Genomic DNA, 16,088 nt, shown 5'->3' with positions numbered 1-16,088 from the left:
TCCTCGCTTTTTGCTTCATATGAGCAAACCGAAACCCAATGGCTGCGGCAATACCAACATATCTTGCGTATCAGCACGATGCAAACCTGCTACGACTACAGACAACTGTACAGTCTATCCAACCATTCGCAACGCTAGAAAGCGAAAACCGTGACTTGTTCAAAACGGCCAGCGATGACGACTTTGTTATTGTGACAAAAGATACCATTTTCCACCCTCAGGGGGGTGGTCAGCCATCCGACGAAGGTACAATGACTGCTATTAGAACCGAATGTGATGATGTCCCAGCTACGGAAAGTGTGCCGGGTATTGAGGTTCGCGCCGCGCGAATGGACGCTATGAATGAAGGGCGAGTTCTGCATTTAGTCCGCTTCATCAACAGTACCGAATGCAATAATATCCACCCTGGTGATTGCGTCGAACAAATGGTCAATGCTGAGAAGAGGCTGCTATATTCCCGACTCCATACAGCTGGCCACGTATTGGGCTCGGCCGTGAGACACTTGTTAGAAGACAAAATCGCCGACTTCGACGAACTGAAGGCTTCACATTTCCCAGAAAGTGCATCGTGTGAGTTCCGCGGCAGTATTGAGGGGAAATGGAAAGATTCTATTCAGGATAAAGTCAACAGCTTTATCAAGAGTGCCTTGCCTGTGGAAATCGACTTCTGGAGTGAAGATGATTTCCGCCGCGAAGGTGTCTCGCATCTGATTCCAAATCGCCAGATGTTGCCCCCAGGTCAAGACCGCTTTCGAGTGGTGCGCATAGTTGGTGCGGAGGTGTATCCCTGTGGGGGAACTCACGTCGAAAGCACCGATTTATGTGGAGAAACGACCGTAAGGAAGATTTCTAGAAGCAAGGGTACCAGCAGGGTCAGCTATTCAGTATCATAATTGCTGTCAGCTGGATGAAATGATCTATTGTTCTGTTAGCCCATCTCTAGAGGATCGCGAAGCACTTATTGCATGACTTGATATATTAGAAGAGCTTCGTCATCAGCTTCCCTGGCTATCCTATGATAGCTGGTTGTGTCATGTATGCGGGCAAAAAACCCGGGTTTTCTCAGCTTTATGATTATTATCTTAGATAGCATACATCTGAATGTCACGCACTGCCATATTGAGATTACCGAGAGTATAGCTTGAGCGAGTAAGCTTGGATTTCATCAAGGCTTGGTTTTCGGTGTGCAGCGAGCGTGGTAGAGAGCTATGATGATAGAAGGGGGAAAAAAGCAAATGTTGACCAAGCTGTTGTGAAACAAAATGCCACTTTTATCATTGGTTGCATTTTCGCTTTAAACTTAATAATGCGTAGCAGGCTAAGATAACATATTTCAATGGCATTTCGTTTCATTAACCCATTATTGTCATGAAGATTTCATCTGCCAAGTCAATTTGATAGTATGTGCTCTAAAATTACACCGACAAATGAGGAATCGTAATCGAGCGGGGGCTTGTCTTACCCAATTGACTAGGAAAGTCAGTACAGGTGAGTTTCCTCAAATCCCTCCCGGAAACCTGCACTGAGATTTTCTGGGGGTAATTTGTGCAATCGTATCTTGACCGGAGCCCTGATCAACATGCAAAACGGTGGCGACGTAGCAGTGGACAGCCGACTGACAGGGACGGGTTAAAGGATTATCATTATTAACACCCAAAATTTTCTAACAACAATTTGGAAATGATGTTCCACAAAACCTGATCTGAGGGAATCCTCCTGATTAAGAAATCACGAGGCACAAAATCAGGGGAGGGGGGAATGTGGATACGCTAATAGAGAACCGAGCCGTGGGCTGCGGAGTAGAACGAACGAGGAGCTGTGGTTTGCGCGCCAAGGTTTTAGGGGTCTGATCTACCTCATAGTGCTTGATTATCATCACTAGTTTATAGGCATAGCCGAAATTGTTAACGGTGTCAACGGGCACTAAGGGCTCGCTGCTAGACCAATTATGGAGGTCCCTCGTGCGGATGGGAGGGTCTGGGCCGCGTTTAGTTCAAAATTCCTTGGCCAGCTGCAGTCCGTCTTGCAGATCGACAATTCCCCCATCCTCCGAGATTGTAAGAACAAGGGTCAAGGCGCTATGATGATGTTTTGACATGCTATGCCAGGGGCAAGTCAATTTGACGCTCTAACCCTTACGGATCCTTCACGATCTTTTCCCTCCTTTCTTTCAACTCGTTCAGTTGCTTCATTCCTTTCTGCTGCTGTGGGTAGCAGCCGTTGATTCTCATCAACAGTCACTCGTTCTCGCTGATAACAGCGTCCACTCATTTACTTTGCTTGATCAGAGTTGCTCCATATTGCTTCTTGGTTTTTGACCACAATCTCCAGTTATTTCAGCACGATGAAACAATCTATTCTCACATCTGCTCTTGCTCTTGCGGTATCATGCGCAGTAAGAATATCCCTCCTTTCTGCTTTCCAAGTATATACTGATAATCAATCTCTTTTATAGGCAGTTCCATCCGCAGACAATTTGATCAGCGTTCCTGCTGGACTATGCGCGGGTATAATTGGAGAGGTTCAGTGCAAAACGGAGAGCATCTCTAATGGCTTAATCAATGTGCCCATAAGTGCGTGTGTCGCTGCCATTGGAGAGGCCAGATGCAACCAGGCCACTTCATCCGGCGGCAGCTCCATGATCAATGTGCCGATCAACATCTGTCTGGCTGTTCTCGGAGAATCAGAGTGTGACCAAAAGTCTCAGGCTACTGGTGGACTTGTTGACATTCCAATCAATCTGTGCCTGGCTGTTTTGGGGGAGGCTGAATGCCAGTATGGATCTGGTGACCAGTCTTCAACTTCGTGTATTATGTCTACTACCCCTGCAACATCCGCCACTCCGATTCCAAGCCCGACTGGAACTGCGACTTCGTCTACTCGGCCTGTGGGATCCCATTCCAGTTCCATTGTCACCCCTGTTCCCAGCTCATCGGGAGCTGCTGCCCCTACAAGCACCCCACTGACGGGTCCATCCTCTGCTGGAGCTAAGACAACCGTTACTTCCACGATCACACGAACAACAGTTGTTTGTCCTTGTGCAGGAACATCCACCACCTCTCAAACCTCTACTATCCCTAAGACTTCTTCAAGCGGAAGTTGGAACACGCCTACCGCAAGTCCTATCCCCTACAATGGAGCAAACAGCAACTCTGCAGTCTCTGTTCTTGCGGTTGTTCTTGGAACTCTCTATGCTGCGATTCTGCACCTCTAAATTGCAATGCTAAAACTCCTTGGGTGCCTTTTAAGAGCAGGACCTGCTGGCAAATTTCCTCCGGAGCAATTAGCATCATTTCCACTTCTCATCTGTTATGGATTTTCAAGAACCGCTGTTCATTCCGGAGGTCTTTATCCATGCAATTTTTTATTCTATTCTGGGTTGAACCACTCTGGTTTGACAAGTATGATACTGTGATATACTTCTCTTCAACGTGGTTTAAGTGTTTTTTTATTGACGATATTCATGTACGAGTTATACATGTAGTTATTGACTTCCCACGCTAATGTAAAAGTCAACGCTGGGGCCTATAACTAGTAACTAGATATTTTGAAGTAAAACTTATGGAACTTGGTGCTAATGGTAGGAAACCACTACTAGGCTCACAGAACCTTTGAGCTGAACGGAGAGACAATTAGAGAGCAGGTCTCACCCCAAGTTCCCAAGCCAGATCTTGCCAGACGTATATATTTGAAGTAAGAATTCAGCCAAGCGATTTATCTTTGTGGCTTGGGGCCTATTCATAGGGGAAACTTTGGTCATTCGCGCGTACTTCAGCAAACTCGATAAATTATCCTGCGTAGATAGTTGCTACTAGCGGCACATTTCACTAATCGTCTCTTTATTTTCTCTATTAACAACGACACATTCAGAGTGTAGAGATCTCAGCTGCCAATAAGTACTTATTATTTTCCCCGCTGCGTTTGTAATCTTCTCCTTAGAATACTACATAATAAATATAGGTGTCTTTCGGAAAAGTACAGTCCATCTCTCTGCTTGTTCGCTTGCCCAAATAGTCTCCAAGATAACCAGGGCCTGGATCAAATTTCCAAACCCACTTCGTTGATGGTGCTTCATAAACACCATCCGAAAGAACTCTCGGTCTTCAGTGGTAGAGCTTACGGCAGCTGCAATAAATGGGGCCCAGACTAACACATGCTGCCCAGGAGAATTAGGTGGAAATGCCGCCCAGGTAGATTTGAACTTCTCAATGAGCCCAGCCAGGCTGTTGTCGGTTGAAGTGGTAGACACACTGCGAATGTAGATATCATAGGCTTGTTGGTTGATATCTGCGATGAATGAAACTGCTACCGAGTACTCTGGATGGAAGCTACCGGTGTACCATAAACAATCAAAGCTTCTGCGGCCATGTGAGGCAATCGTGTCTATTCCAGCTTGTTCGCTTAATAATGGTGCTGCGTAAACACGTAGCCTGTGCAATCAGTAAAGGGAAAAAGTAAAGCAAATTTGGTCTCCCATACTTGTTGATTTGTCGAGTAAGAAACTCCGGAAGCTCACCCTCTCCAAGGCCTGCTTGGTCTTCAATTGCGCCCAGACCCGATTCCAATAAATGAAATAAAATGGGAAAGTCCGGTCCTGCGTTTACCATAACAGCCACAAGAAGCACTGAAATGGCTAGTAAAACAAAGCAACGAGCTGTTGAGTCATAGTCTTGTAGGTGTTGCCGTTGGCAAAGGCCCAGGATCGCTTTTGTGTAAAATAAGTCTGGACGAAGACTACTCGGAGCATTGGCATTGAGCAGTAGATGAAACGCCGAAGCTGCCAATACGGCATTCATTACTGTATCATCCAACCGGGCAATAGGCAGAACTAGGCATCGCCAGCCATTATGAGAACCATCAATTGCGACCATTTCTTTGGCGATTGCTTCTGAGACTTCCAACTGTCAATCATGTCACTATCAAAGAATACAATATGAGGTTCACTTACAATGTGATATCAGGCGACGCTGTAAGACTGAAATGTCATCCGGAGGTGGTAGGGTAAGAATGTAGTTTCTCAAGGGAAGAACCGACTCATTACTATTACTTTTTAAACTGCTAATCTCAACATGCGCGTCTGTTTTAACACATGACGATGGGCAGGTGGGACTGTAGTGCCTTTCGAGCTTGGTGTCGGTTGAAAATTTTCCGTACATGGAGGACTGCTTTATCTGTCGGGTGAAATGGACGCGGCTTTGTCTATGGTTTATACATTGTTACTAGGGCGATCTGATTTTTATCCGAGGAACAAAACATACTGGTCATGTACCTCTGGGATACTTTTGCCCACCATATTCCCCCTCGAGGCAAACCCGTCGTTGAAGCGATAGCGGATTCCAAGTCCACTGCACCGGAGACCTTTACCCAGGCACTTCTGACATTGGGGTTTGGCTAGATCACAATTTATCCGACGTTGGGAACACTCATGACAACCTTGTACCGCGTCATCTAAGTTGTCTGTTATCCGGAGACTTGCCTGCTCTCACCTTTCACTTTGCGGACGTATTTCCGTGGTTTGGACTGCTTGGATGGAGGGTGATCGGTCACCTGTGAGTCGGACACGTCTTGTCTCTGAACACAATAATCCTCAGACTGCTGAGAGGCCATGACTTGATGAAGAAGGTAAAATGAGAGCAGCGCGCCACCTATTATACTTCCCATCGCCTCATGTGATTTGGAGTGGGGAGGGATCAAACCAACCCCGCGCCTTATCGTGAAGTTCGGGAAATCTCCACTTGCTCTCACTTCGCCTTCCTATTGGGGAATGCAACCCCGGAGAGAAAAAAGACATACATGAGCAGTTTAAGATCCTATTTCAATTTAAATTGCTAGGGTTTCCATTTAAATCTTAAAGTTCTGTATTTATCTCTGCTACTTTCTTTTCAAGTAAAAAAAAAATAAAACAAAATGTCTAGCTCTCCAGATGGGATCTACGAACCGGGGGTCATTGACCCCGGGATTCCAGTCAAGAATTCAACCACTTCGTTCTGGATTTCCGAACCTTCACCAATTGCCAAACTCCAATCGCCTTGGGTCAATGACGCGGACGTTGTCGTCATCGGTTCTGGAATGTCGGGTATGAATCTTGCGCGCACAATCTACCAAAAGATGCCCACTTGTCAAGTCGTTATCATCGATGCTCGGGATATTTGTTCTGGGGCCACAGGAAGAAACGGTGGTCATATCAAAACCATGAGCTATAATGTATGGCTTGATCGCAAGCAGAGATACGGGGTGGAAGAAGCAATTCGGCTCACCGTCTTTGAACACTCCCATTTGGAAAAGATGACAGCTGCCATTCAAGAGTCTGAGATTGATTGTGACTTGACTCTTGTCGAGGGTATCGACGCTTATTATGACTCGAACAATTTTACGGAAGCCATTTTAGCTCTCGATGATATGCAAAAGTTTGCTCCTCATCTTGCAAGTCAATACACAGTCCACACAGCTCAAGACAAACTTCGCGAGCTTGGCTGTTCTGAAAGATGCATCGGAGCAATTAGTATTCCCGCAGCATCAGTATGGCCTTATAAGATGGTGACTGCTCTTCTGAACAAAATGGTTCAGGAGAATGGACTCCGCGTACAGTCAAATACGAACGTCATATCCGTCGTCGACGCAAATGACACTGACTTCGCTGTTGTTCAGACGGATCGTGGCACCATTAAGGCAAGAAATGTTGTTCATGCGACAAATGGCTGGATGGGTCATCTCGTTCCGGAGTTACGACCATATATATCTCCTGTGAGAGGCAACGTCATTCATCAAGTGATTCATTCACCCGTTCTCAATCTTAGAAATTCGTTCTGGCATCGTTACGCCGCAAAGGACTGGGATTACTTGATCCAGCGTCCTAAAGGAGATGTTGTTGTGGGCCGGGCGAACATTGGCCGCCGGACGACGGGCGACGATAGTGAAACGGACTTTTGCCCTCAAATCCACCTTCGTGGTGTCATTGCTGAAATGTACATGCATGGTCAAATTTCTTCTGAAATCACCCATTCTTGGAGCGGAATTCTTGGGTACACTCAAGATGGTGCTCCATTTGCCGGGAGGCTCCCATTCAGTGAACACACGCATGAATGGGTCTGCGGAGGATATCATGGTATTGGTATGATCAAGGCCTTTCGAATGGCTGAAATGGTAGCACGGATGATTGTAGGAGAGGATGTTACCAGGGAATTTCCACGTTCATTCTTCGTTACCGAACAGCGGATGAAGAAACTGAAAGAGTCCCTTCGTGCAAAACAGAAACTCTAAAAATCAGTGTCATTTCAGTATATGAAATTTTTCAATCTTATGTTAATATTAACAAGCCCTTATCTTGATCTGCAATTCGCCAAACGATTTTGTAGTTGGTATTCGAGGAGCCTAGCAGAGTAATAAAGTTTCGCCAAATTCTATTCGTCGCGGACACTACTATGTCTTTACAATGTTCTTAGTTGGCTAAGTTCACCTTTCAAAGGTGATATTGGCGTGGGTTGTCCACTGTTACTCCAAGCCTCTGCCACATCGCCTCCACATTCATGTCCTCTTGGCCACTGGGGCTTCGGTCAGTGCCATTCAAACCTAAGAAGAAAAGAGAAGAAAGCTTACTCAAATTTTTTGTTGATCCATGGTTCCTTGTCACCTTCAGCGATGTTCGGGTTTCGGAAAATAACATTATATTGCTAGTATATTGTGTCAGCATGGTGCCGCAGTTTTTTCTGTAGTCATGAATATTGCATACCATTCCCAGCGTCAAATGAATTGCTCCAGGGCCCTTGACAAATGTATCTGACGGAACTTTGTCTTCTATCATAGCCTGAATGTTCTTCGCAACCACTGCCGCCTGGGCAGAGCCTGGACGGGCAGCTTTCTGCGCCCCGGTGTCGGCAATATCGCCAACTGCGAACATGTTAGGGTATTGCTTATCCAGGAATTGCATGGTTGGTCGAATTCGAATAAAGCCGTTCTCTGGATTGACCACAGATTCGGTAGCGGACGCATAGGGAATTAAATCAGCAACCATCTGGTTGTTCGGTGTTTGGCCAGTCGCAAGAATAACAAACTCTGGGGACTCAGTCGTGCCGTTTGTGAGTTGCACTTGAAACCGCCCGCCATTACTAGTGAAACCCTCGGAGGGGATGGTTACCCGAGACCCAGTGATGAGCCTAACCCCGAGTTCATCGAATCGCTCTTTGATGAGTTCATGCAATTGGGGATGGAAATTGGGCATTAAGCGAGGCCTTGACTGCACCACCGTGACTTCTTTTTCAGGGTAAAATTCCTTCAGGTCGGTTGCCATCTGGACACCCACAGCACCACCACCAACAATCATAATTGATTGGGACCGCTGGACCTCGGCTTGATGTTGTTGGAGATACTTGACTGATGATATCTTGTCGTCGGCCTTCATACCTGCCGGCTGGGCGAGGCGCGTCCCGGTTGCAAGAACAACGTAGTCAAACGCAATCTCTTTTGAACCCTGCCATTCACGATCTAGCTCCACATGCTGCGGTTTAACAGACAAGACGCGAGCTTGAACCACACTGTGGGCCGCTGGATTAGGCACATCGGAAAAAATTCCGCTGTATGGAATAAAGGCTTTGTGTTCTTGACCAGGCACAATTGCAAATCGAGGCTATACAACATTGTTAGTCTGCTTTTCCGAAGGTAAAGCCTCCGTGGCCGACTGCTCACAAAGGTGAAAAGGTGGTGAAAGTGACTATGGGGCTCGGTTAGAAGCACCTGCACATGTTCTCAGCATTAAACACATATGTGTATGGACGGCCAGGGGCTTACCCTGTGCGTCGGAGGGATAAGTCGGGCCAGCTCCTGCGCGGTAGTCTACCAATAATCATCAGAAATTACGCTGGGAACATCATTGAAGAGACTCACCCGGCCAACAAAAGAACCGCCCACCACGACAATGTTTCGCAAAGAGTTGCTTGCCATTTTGTTGGATGCAAGGCTGGAAGGTATGAATGAAGATTTCTTGTAAATGACGAGCGCTTCCTTTATATAACTAACCGGCAAACATTCCGAGGACACGGTTATCTGATTTGACTTATCTGATTAACTCCGAAATTCTGCCATATTGAGGTAAATGCCGAGGCTCCGGAATAGTTCACTCCCGGCGGCAACAAAATGGCGCGACCACTCTGATATTTCCTAAATACCTTACAGAATCGGTTATGAGTAGCAAACCTCCCGGTAATTGCCGCTCTTTCAAACCAGATTCTTCGTTGAATTGTCCCGCTTCTTACCGAGTCGCTCTTCTTGATGTGCGGCACACTCCTTTACTCCTCCTTTCCTGGGCAAAGTCTTGGATACCTACTCCAATTACGCCAATCCCTCTTTATACCACAAAACCGTCAATTCGCTTCATTTGTAATAACTGCTCGAACTGGTTGCTTATGTTCTGAGTCAATCCGGGGTGGCCATGGTTGTGGGCCCGATCTCGGCAGTTGCAAATATAAAGATGCCGTAAATGTATATTTGGGCCCCAGGTATGCCACTACCACCACCGCCACTACTACTACTACTACTACTAACGGGAAGCGCCTATAGTTATCTGAACAGGAGTAATATTATTTCTGCAACTGACGCCAGTGACGAACCTCGACTGTTTCGATGGCTTTTTGAAAAGGTACTGTTTATATTATCAAGACCGGAGTCAATTATTTAGTGAGAACCATATTCAAGTGTGCATAATGCCGCTCGATTTCCCGGCCGTAGAGGAGAGAGTGAACGACTGGGCCACGAAAGCACAATATTGCGTTCAAATTTTGCTGTCTCACATTTGCAAGACTGTTCCTTTCAGTATCAATGGCCATGCGAGCACACACACACATACACACACAAACTATTCATCTTCGCAACGTCCACCAATTAATCTACCGTGGATGCCAACTAATGGTTTTGGCATGGGGTCCGCTTCGGTCATAAGTAGCCAGAACTGTGTGGTGATCGAGGGCCATCACGCCCGGCCAAAAACTAGACGCCGGAGAAATGAGCTGTGGTCGACTCCACTGGATGTGACCATCATTTGGTGGATCGGCAAACACAACTTTGATGGCTGCATTCTTTGTCCACTCCACCTTGGCGGAGTCCTCGTCCGTCATAAACACCACTGCCATGGAACCGTCTGCGAAAGATGCGATTTGGGGAGATCCAGCATTGTGTCCTCGTGGAGGGCAGAAGACCTCATGGCGATGGTGCCAGCTCGCCCCGTCATCGTAGGAGATGAGGGCTTCAACATTAAACGAACCGTACCGTGTAGTTTCAAACACCATGACTAGTGCTTCGCGGCCGCCGTCGATAGTGGGTGCAATGCCGTTCATCCCATCCCGCAGCCGATCTCGCTCACCGTGCAGGCAAATCGGTTGACCCCAGGTGCTCCCCTGATCATGAGAGACGACAAGCATAGTGCATTGATTGTCGGGCGCAAACTCTTGGGAGTATGTGAGCTGAACCTCACCCCTACCTCCAAGTCGCATGAACGGCTCCCAGATCCCCAATGGCGCTCCCTTCTCCGCAGCTTGCGATGCAAACCTCCAGGTGCGTCCTCCATCCGTAGATCGGCAGACGGTGATGCGGAAGTGCGTGGGACCGCCGGGCCCTAGATCATGATTCCGAAAGGCCGCCAGTACCGTGCCAGGGCTGACCTCCAGCAGGACCATGTTATCCACGTCGCCCGCGCGTCGCGTCACTTCCGCCAAGTCCTCGAATGTGCGACCGCCATCAGTACTTCTTGCGACGCACAGCGCATGTTGGCGGTTCGGAAAGCGCGTGAAGGACGACAAGATCGACCCGTCAGAGAGCTTGGCCAGGCGGGGATAGGTTCCGTTGTTGGGCGGCGACGACAACCCGCGCTCATCGTCGTTGACCACACCTCGGCTCGGATGCTGCTGATCGGGCGAGGCCTGGTGGTGATCACCTAAGCCAAGACCCTTGAGAACTTTCTGGCCAAAATGTCCAGGCATGGTTGTTATGCGAGACGTGTCGAGAAACAAGTACACACTCCCCCAGGCGGCAACATTTCGAAACAATAATGAATCATGCAAGGGGACCGAGACATCATATCCTGCCTGGATGATGTCATCGGAACTATACACAACTCAGACAAAAAGAAAACAAACAAATCGCCGCGCGGAGCAAAAATAATAACGAATTCCAGATCCCATCAACGAGCAACGGTCCTGTCCTGGCGACACTGCCCTCTCTTAACGAGCCTGAATCCACCTTCCTGTGTAATTCGGTTTTCATGACGATACCTCCACTCGTGGGGACCGTGGCCTCTTCTTATCAACGGAAATCGTCGGATGGATTCCCCAGCGACTGGGCCAGTCGTGCTTTGGCCCCGCAGCAATCTGGTACAGAGGTTGTTCTCCACCCGATATGCCATAGTTCTGGTAGCACTATAAGAAAAATGTGCGGGAAATATGTCTTGAGAAAGATCGAGAGTGAAGGTGCATTTCTGTTGAGTTGATGAATCTGCGAACGGGATATTCCGCCCAGAATCCTACAAGATCGTTCTTATATCATCAATAGCCCCTTGGGGGAATTAATAGGGACATCACAGCTTTTATTAGGGGAACAAGGACTTGTATAATCTCTGAAATTAGGTAGTAAATAAGTTGTGTGACTGTATCTGAATCACCATCGCAACAATATTTCTCTCAAGCTATGGTAGCTCATGATTCACGTCCAATTATTAGGTAAATTGTATATGTCAAGGGTTCTTCACGTTGTAGAATTTGCGGTTTCATCTCCTTGTTCAAGTGTGATCGTCACCACCTTCCCGGGCTCTTGGAATGTCCCTAACACAGGAGCGACCTGTCCACCACTTGTGCCGACGTACAGAGACTTTCCATCTTTGGCCAACCGACAGGAAGTGGGTCCGGGCATTTGGGTAGAGAGCTGGCCACCGGCGACTAGTGAGATCTGACCGATCGGAGTGATACGGACAACGGAGTTCTGTGGATCAGTAGCAACGTACGCCGTGCCGTCCGAGGTCACATCGAAGTTATCCGGTAAGAAGCCACTGGCAATCACCTCGTAGTCGCCCACGGCTGTTCCGTCGCTGTTCACTTTGACACGACAGAACTCCATACGCGTCGTGCTAGAGTAGTAGACATAGTCGTCAACCACTTTTAACCCGTTGATTCCTAGAGGAAGTGCCTGACCCTTGGCTGGAAGCATGGTTGTATGGTTCAAAGCGACCGAGTAGTTGCCCGATTTAGTGTGGACTTTCCACACGGCTCCTTTGGGACTGTCGGCTATCAGGACCAGGTTTGACTCCTTTGAAAGTGTGGCCATTCCGTTCAGAGCCTGCGCATCCGGAAGCGCAGCGATTTCCGATACTGCTGGAAGTGTTGAGATTCGGTCGTCCTGGTCATCTACATTGTTGAAATCCAACTTCTGAAGAGAAAACGATCCAGGTGTGGGTGTGTAGGTCTTGGTGGAAAAGTTTCCAATAACCACGCCGAACACATCATCCTCGATCTCGCTGATTCCAAAGCAGCTTGTCACATTGGAGAAGGAGTGGACGACAGACGCGTCGCCACTAGTGGTGTTGACCAACCAAACTTCAGGCACATCTAGGCGAGTGAAGAGAAGGCTACCGTCTGGACGAAGGGCGAGATTGGACACCCAAGACCCATTGTGGGGGAATTGGTAGAGCGTCTTGACTTGCACTTTAGGCTCGTCGTTGCTGGAGGGACTTGCCGCCTCGAAGAAGTACAAATGCGGCCAGTATGCAAACGCCTGGGGCAAAATAGCAAGGATCCCTAGCCAGGAGAGGTAGGAAAGCATATTGAGACGATTTGATATCAGGACTGGAGAGCAAGGGGTGGCTCGTTGGCTATATACCGTCGCGGCAACGCGCATTTAGACGCAGACAACGCGAGGCAGTTTCTCGTCAATCATTCCACAGCCATACCGCAACGATCCCAATGTTGTCTGGGCGCAGCATTCCAGTGAAAGTGTGTTGATTTTGACGAGATTCATCCCTGCATTCCACCCGAAATGGTATACACCAAGCCAGCCACGAAGAGAAGCCGGGTGTTCATAAGCTCCACAGACTTTGACTTGAGCACCTGCCATAAGAAACGAGGCAGCGTAAACACGCCTTAAATCCCAAGAGGTCATGTTCCAAAAAGCCTGTCGGCGTCGCAAAACTCTGAATACGACTTCGATTCTCTCCGAAACCAAATTAGACAGTTGATTATAAGAACCGGTAGAGAAACTCCAAATTTTGGGGATTGAGATAGTCTGGGTTGGACAAGGACCCCGCGATCCCCATGAAGTCATCTCCCACGTTAAAAAGATCATACCAGTCCATGTTAACGGTATCTTCAGCTGTGTTTGATTCGTGGCCTGTGTGTGTGGCTGGAACAATGGCATGGTCATGAGTTGGGACGCTTTCTGTTCCACTGCAAGATGTCGGTTGTGGGATAAAATCATGACGTTGACTGGCTCTGATGGGGTGCCGAGGCAACGTAGAGGGAGCTACCGCGACATCGGCCAAGCGAAGGTCTCGGGCAGTTCGATCATCCAGGCAGCGGAAAAAAAGGTCTAGGACCCAGTTTTCCAAATCCCAAGATTTCTGTAGTTCTTTGAGTCCCAGAAGGCACAACTTTGCTCGATGCTCGGCCAGCTTGCGGGCTGTGCCCGTGGTTCGTTCAAAATGGATGGTGTGAATGCAGAGCGCAGAAAAGGTATGTGTGATTCTGCATGCATATTAGCACTATCCAGACTATGATCAGCACGCTCATGAAACTTACAGATGAAGGGAACCGTGTTGGACCAGCCCTTCCGAAAGCATGTCCTCAAGAATCCGCGTGCTTCGGGCTGCTGCATCCAATGCAATACCTCCATCGAGCTGTGTATGCTCCCGGGGAGGCTGAATGAATAAGGGTCGGTAAAGCAAGATATACAGATTGCTGACACGAGGTCAGCTCGGCCAGGCATTTGTACGACATCCTCTACTCACTTGTATGTCATATGGAGCATGCCGACAAGGAACATGGACTCGCGGCTCATGGGTGCTTGAAATCGCATTTCTTCCGGCAAGTCAGATTCCCACTCTAACAGGCGTTGGTGAAGGCTTGGACGTGCTGGGCTTTCCAATTCTGACTGGCCTGGTAGGTATTGACTGGAGACCACCTCCCGTACTGACAAAAAAATTCCCCCCCCAGCGTCAGTCATAACCCTGAATCAGTATGCTAAAGATGGCACAGGGTTCCATACATAATCTAGCAAGCTGGGCCATTCTGATCACGTAGGAGACATAAACCGCAGGTGGTTTTCGGAATATCTCGGGGGATGTATCAGTTTCCTCAAAATCGGAAGGCTGGAGCTCTGTGACTTCGCAGTCCTCGTCGCGAATTCGAGAAGGGAGTCCCAAAGCGGCTGAAGTCTGTTGATCACGGACCTACAAAGGCTTTGTTTAGAGGGGCGGATGGGGCATAGAGGAACTGAGTGCCACTTACATATAAAGCCCACCAGATCCTTTTCCAAATTCTCTGCTCAGTGGTGCTGAGAAATGACAGCTTGGACCTGTGGTTCAAATCAGCCATGCTCCTGTAGAACGAAAAGGGCCCGTGGGCTCACATCACATGCATGCCTTTCTTCTGGGCCAGCGCGATGGCCGCTCCCAGCCAAAATCGAACATCCCGCTCCTCATTGGGGCCTCCGCGCCAAAAGCTTAGGAGGAACAACGATTGCAGTTTGATGATGGTGTCAGTCTCCCATCCAGAATCGTAGATTTCTTTCGCATGCTGGTAAAAGACGCCTTTTGCCTGATAGCGATCGCTGAACCCAGTGGTGTGCAACACGGAATCCGAGCACAAACTGACACCAATGAACAGCATAGCCTGCACTAGCAATGGCGAGCTGGTACTCTCTCGATAACCATTTTGTACGCCTTGCCGATCCAGCACTGGAAAACACGGATGGAACCATTCAAAATAGGCATCAAGGAGAGTGTCGCAAATGGCTGCGGAGGGAAAGACCAAAGCACCTTCCTGCGTCAAACGGTCATGAAGGATCTTGCGACGCTCCCCGAGGGGGTCCTGACTGGGTTCGACGGCACGAATCTCGGAGATGGAGTAGTGTAATCGTCCCGTTTGATTCCTACCCACGTAGCCTTTGTCCGGAGACCGGCGCCCTTCGTCCACGACGCAGGTGAGAGGGCTGGACTCGCCCAGGAAGACCGTTTTATGAATCGTGTCCTCGCCCGCTGTCACCGGCCGAGATGGAGGGGCATAATGCTGGAGTGGTGGGCCCGGCTGTACGGACCGGAGATCTGCTCTCTTCGGCACTGTCCGCGCAGTTGTCGAGAAGGCGGCCACGCGTTCGTTGTGGTCGCCCAGTGCCCGAGACGAGCGACCAGTCTTGCGACGGGGGTACCTGCCGAGGGGGGTTGGCCTTCGACCACCGATTTAGAGTCCAGCGATGCTTACTTTCCACGTCGTGAGACCCCCAGTTCACAGGAGAGGTTCCACGCCACACAGTTGCGGCACGGCTGCGCCTCGAGCACGTTGCAACGCACGCGGCGGGCATTACAGGCCAAGCATGCCTTCTTCGCTCGGGTTCGTGGTCGATCCTCGGCGGTCGCCATCCCGTGCGCCGGTCTCGCCAGTCTAGAAAGGAGAAAGGGAGTATGTAGCCTGTTCTCATGCACCGTCACAGGCAAGGCAAGTCGGCGTCTGAGGACGACCGTTTCTGATTGATTATGATTATTCTCGTGCTCCTCGTCGTTGGAGTGTGAGCATATAGCCGACTGGCGGGAGAAGCCGAGGGTGTTATGTAATCGAGGGTGGGCATAACTAGTGAGTTACATTCTGCTGCCACAAATAATGATATAATCTGGGCTATTGGTTGAAATGTAATAGTCAATCGAAGTAGGCAGGCCAGTCGGGGCCAGAGATACAATACGATTGACTATTGACGAGAACAAAAATTAAGGAATCAAAGTATACGATCACTTGGGTTGCGAATGGATGGATCTATACGGAGGAATTCAGGTTGTACAACTATATGTTAGACGCCAGAAGAAGCTGGTGGTCTGCAATCAAGCTTGGTAGCTCTTTATCAGCGCC

General features: G+C 48.7%; 7 protein-coding genes across 7 annotated transcripts; 3 read left to right on the top strand and 4 right to left on the bottom strand.

Moving 5' to 3' along the window:
• Positions 1 to 38: 38 nt before the first annotated feature.
• On the top strand, positions 39 to 893 carry N7510_011775 (putative alanine--tRNA ligase; the record flags this gene model as incomplete). Its single annotated transcript, XM_056983699.1, has 1 exon — positions 39 to 893. The coding sequence occupies one exon, from the start codon at positions 39 to 41 to the stop codon at positions 891 to 893; it is 855 nt and encodes a 284-aa protein (XP_056829193.1).
• Positions 894 to 2,344: 1,451 nt separating this feature from the next.
• On the top strand, positions 2,345 to 3,214 carry N7510_011774 (uncharacterized protein; the record flags this gene model as incomplete). Its single annotated transcript, XM_056983698.1, has 2 exons — positions 2,345 to 2,395; positions 2,456 to 3,214. 2 exons carry the CDS (start codon positions 2,345 to 2,347, stop codon positions 3,212 to 3,214), a joined length of 810 nt encoding a protein of 269 aa, XP_056829192.1.
• Positions 3,215 to 5,907: 2,693 nt separating this feature from the next.
• On the top strand, positions 5,908 to 7,260 carry N7510_011773 (NAD(P)/FAD-dependent oxidoreductase; the record flags this gene model as incomplete). The annotated part of the gene is made up of 1 exon (XM_056983697.1): positions 5,908 to 7,260. One exon carries the CDS (start codon positions 5,908 to 5,910, stop codon positions 7,258 to 7,260), a length of 1,353 nt encoding a protein of 450 aa, XP_056829191.1.
• Positions 7,261 to 7,459: 199 nt separating this feature from the next.
• On the bottom strand, positions 7,460 to 8,937 carry N7510_011772 (NAD(P)/FAD-dependent oxidoreductase; the record flags this gene model as incomplete). Its single annotated transcript, XM_056983696.1, has 6 exons — positions 7,460 to 7,541; positions 7,597 to 7,670; positions 7,730 to 8,623; positions 8,683 to 8,730; positions 8,785 to 8,829; positions 8,881 to 8,937. 6 exons carry the CDS (start codon positions 8,935 to 8,937, stop codon positions 7,460 to 7,462), a joined length of 1,200 nt encoding a protein of 399 aa, XP_056829190.1.
• Positions 8,938 to 9,878: 941 nt separating this feature from the next.
• Positions 9,879 to 10,967, bottom strand: N7510_011771 (sialidase family protein; the record flags this gene model as incomplete). Its single annotated transcript, XM_056983695.1, has 1 exon — positions 9,879 to 10,967. One exon carries the CDS (start codon positions 10,965 to 10,967, stop codon positions 9,879 to 9,881), a length of 1,089 nt encoding a protein of 362 aa, XP_056829189.1.
• A 760-nt stretch (positions 10,968 to 11,727) lies between these two features.
• On the bottom strand, positions 11,728 to 12,798 carry N7510_011770 (uncharacterized protein; the record flags this gene model as incomplete). The annotated part of the gene is made up of 1 exon (XM_056983694.1): positions 11,728 to 12,798. The coding sequence occupies one exon, from the start codon at positions 12,796 to 12,798 to the stop codon at positions 11,728 to 11,730; it is 1,071 nt and encodes a 356-aa protein (XP_056829188.1).
• A 412-nt stretch (positions 12,799 to 13,210) lies between these two features.
• Positions 13,211 to 15,607, bottom strand: N7510_011769 (Zn(II)2Cys6 transcription factor; the record flags this gene model as incomplete). The annotated part of the gene is made up of 7 exons (XM_056983693.1): positions 13,211 to 13,715; positions 13,770 to 13,888; positions 14,005 to 14,159; positions 14,236 to 14,419; positions 14,478 to 14,537; positions 14,604 to 15,396; positions 15,450 to 15,607. The coding sequence occupies 7 exons, from the start codon at positions 15,605 to 15,607 to the stop codon at positions 13,211 to 13,213; spliced, it is 1,974 nt and encodes a 657-aa protein (XP_056829187.1).
• Between the last annotated feature and the right edge of the window lie 481 nt (positions 15,608 to 16,088).

Source organism: Penicillium lagena (assembly GCF_028827675.1).
Source record: "Penicillium lagena strain IBT 129212 chromosome Unknown utg000008l_segment0_segment0, whole genome shotgun sequence".
In the NCBI taxonomy this organism is placed as follows: domain Eukaryota; kingdom Fungi; phylum Ascomycota; class Eurotiomycetes; order Eurotiales; family Aspergillaceae; genus Penicillium; species Penicillium lagena.
This window is presented reverse-complemented; position numbering and strand designations above follow the sequence as displayed.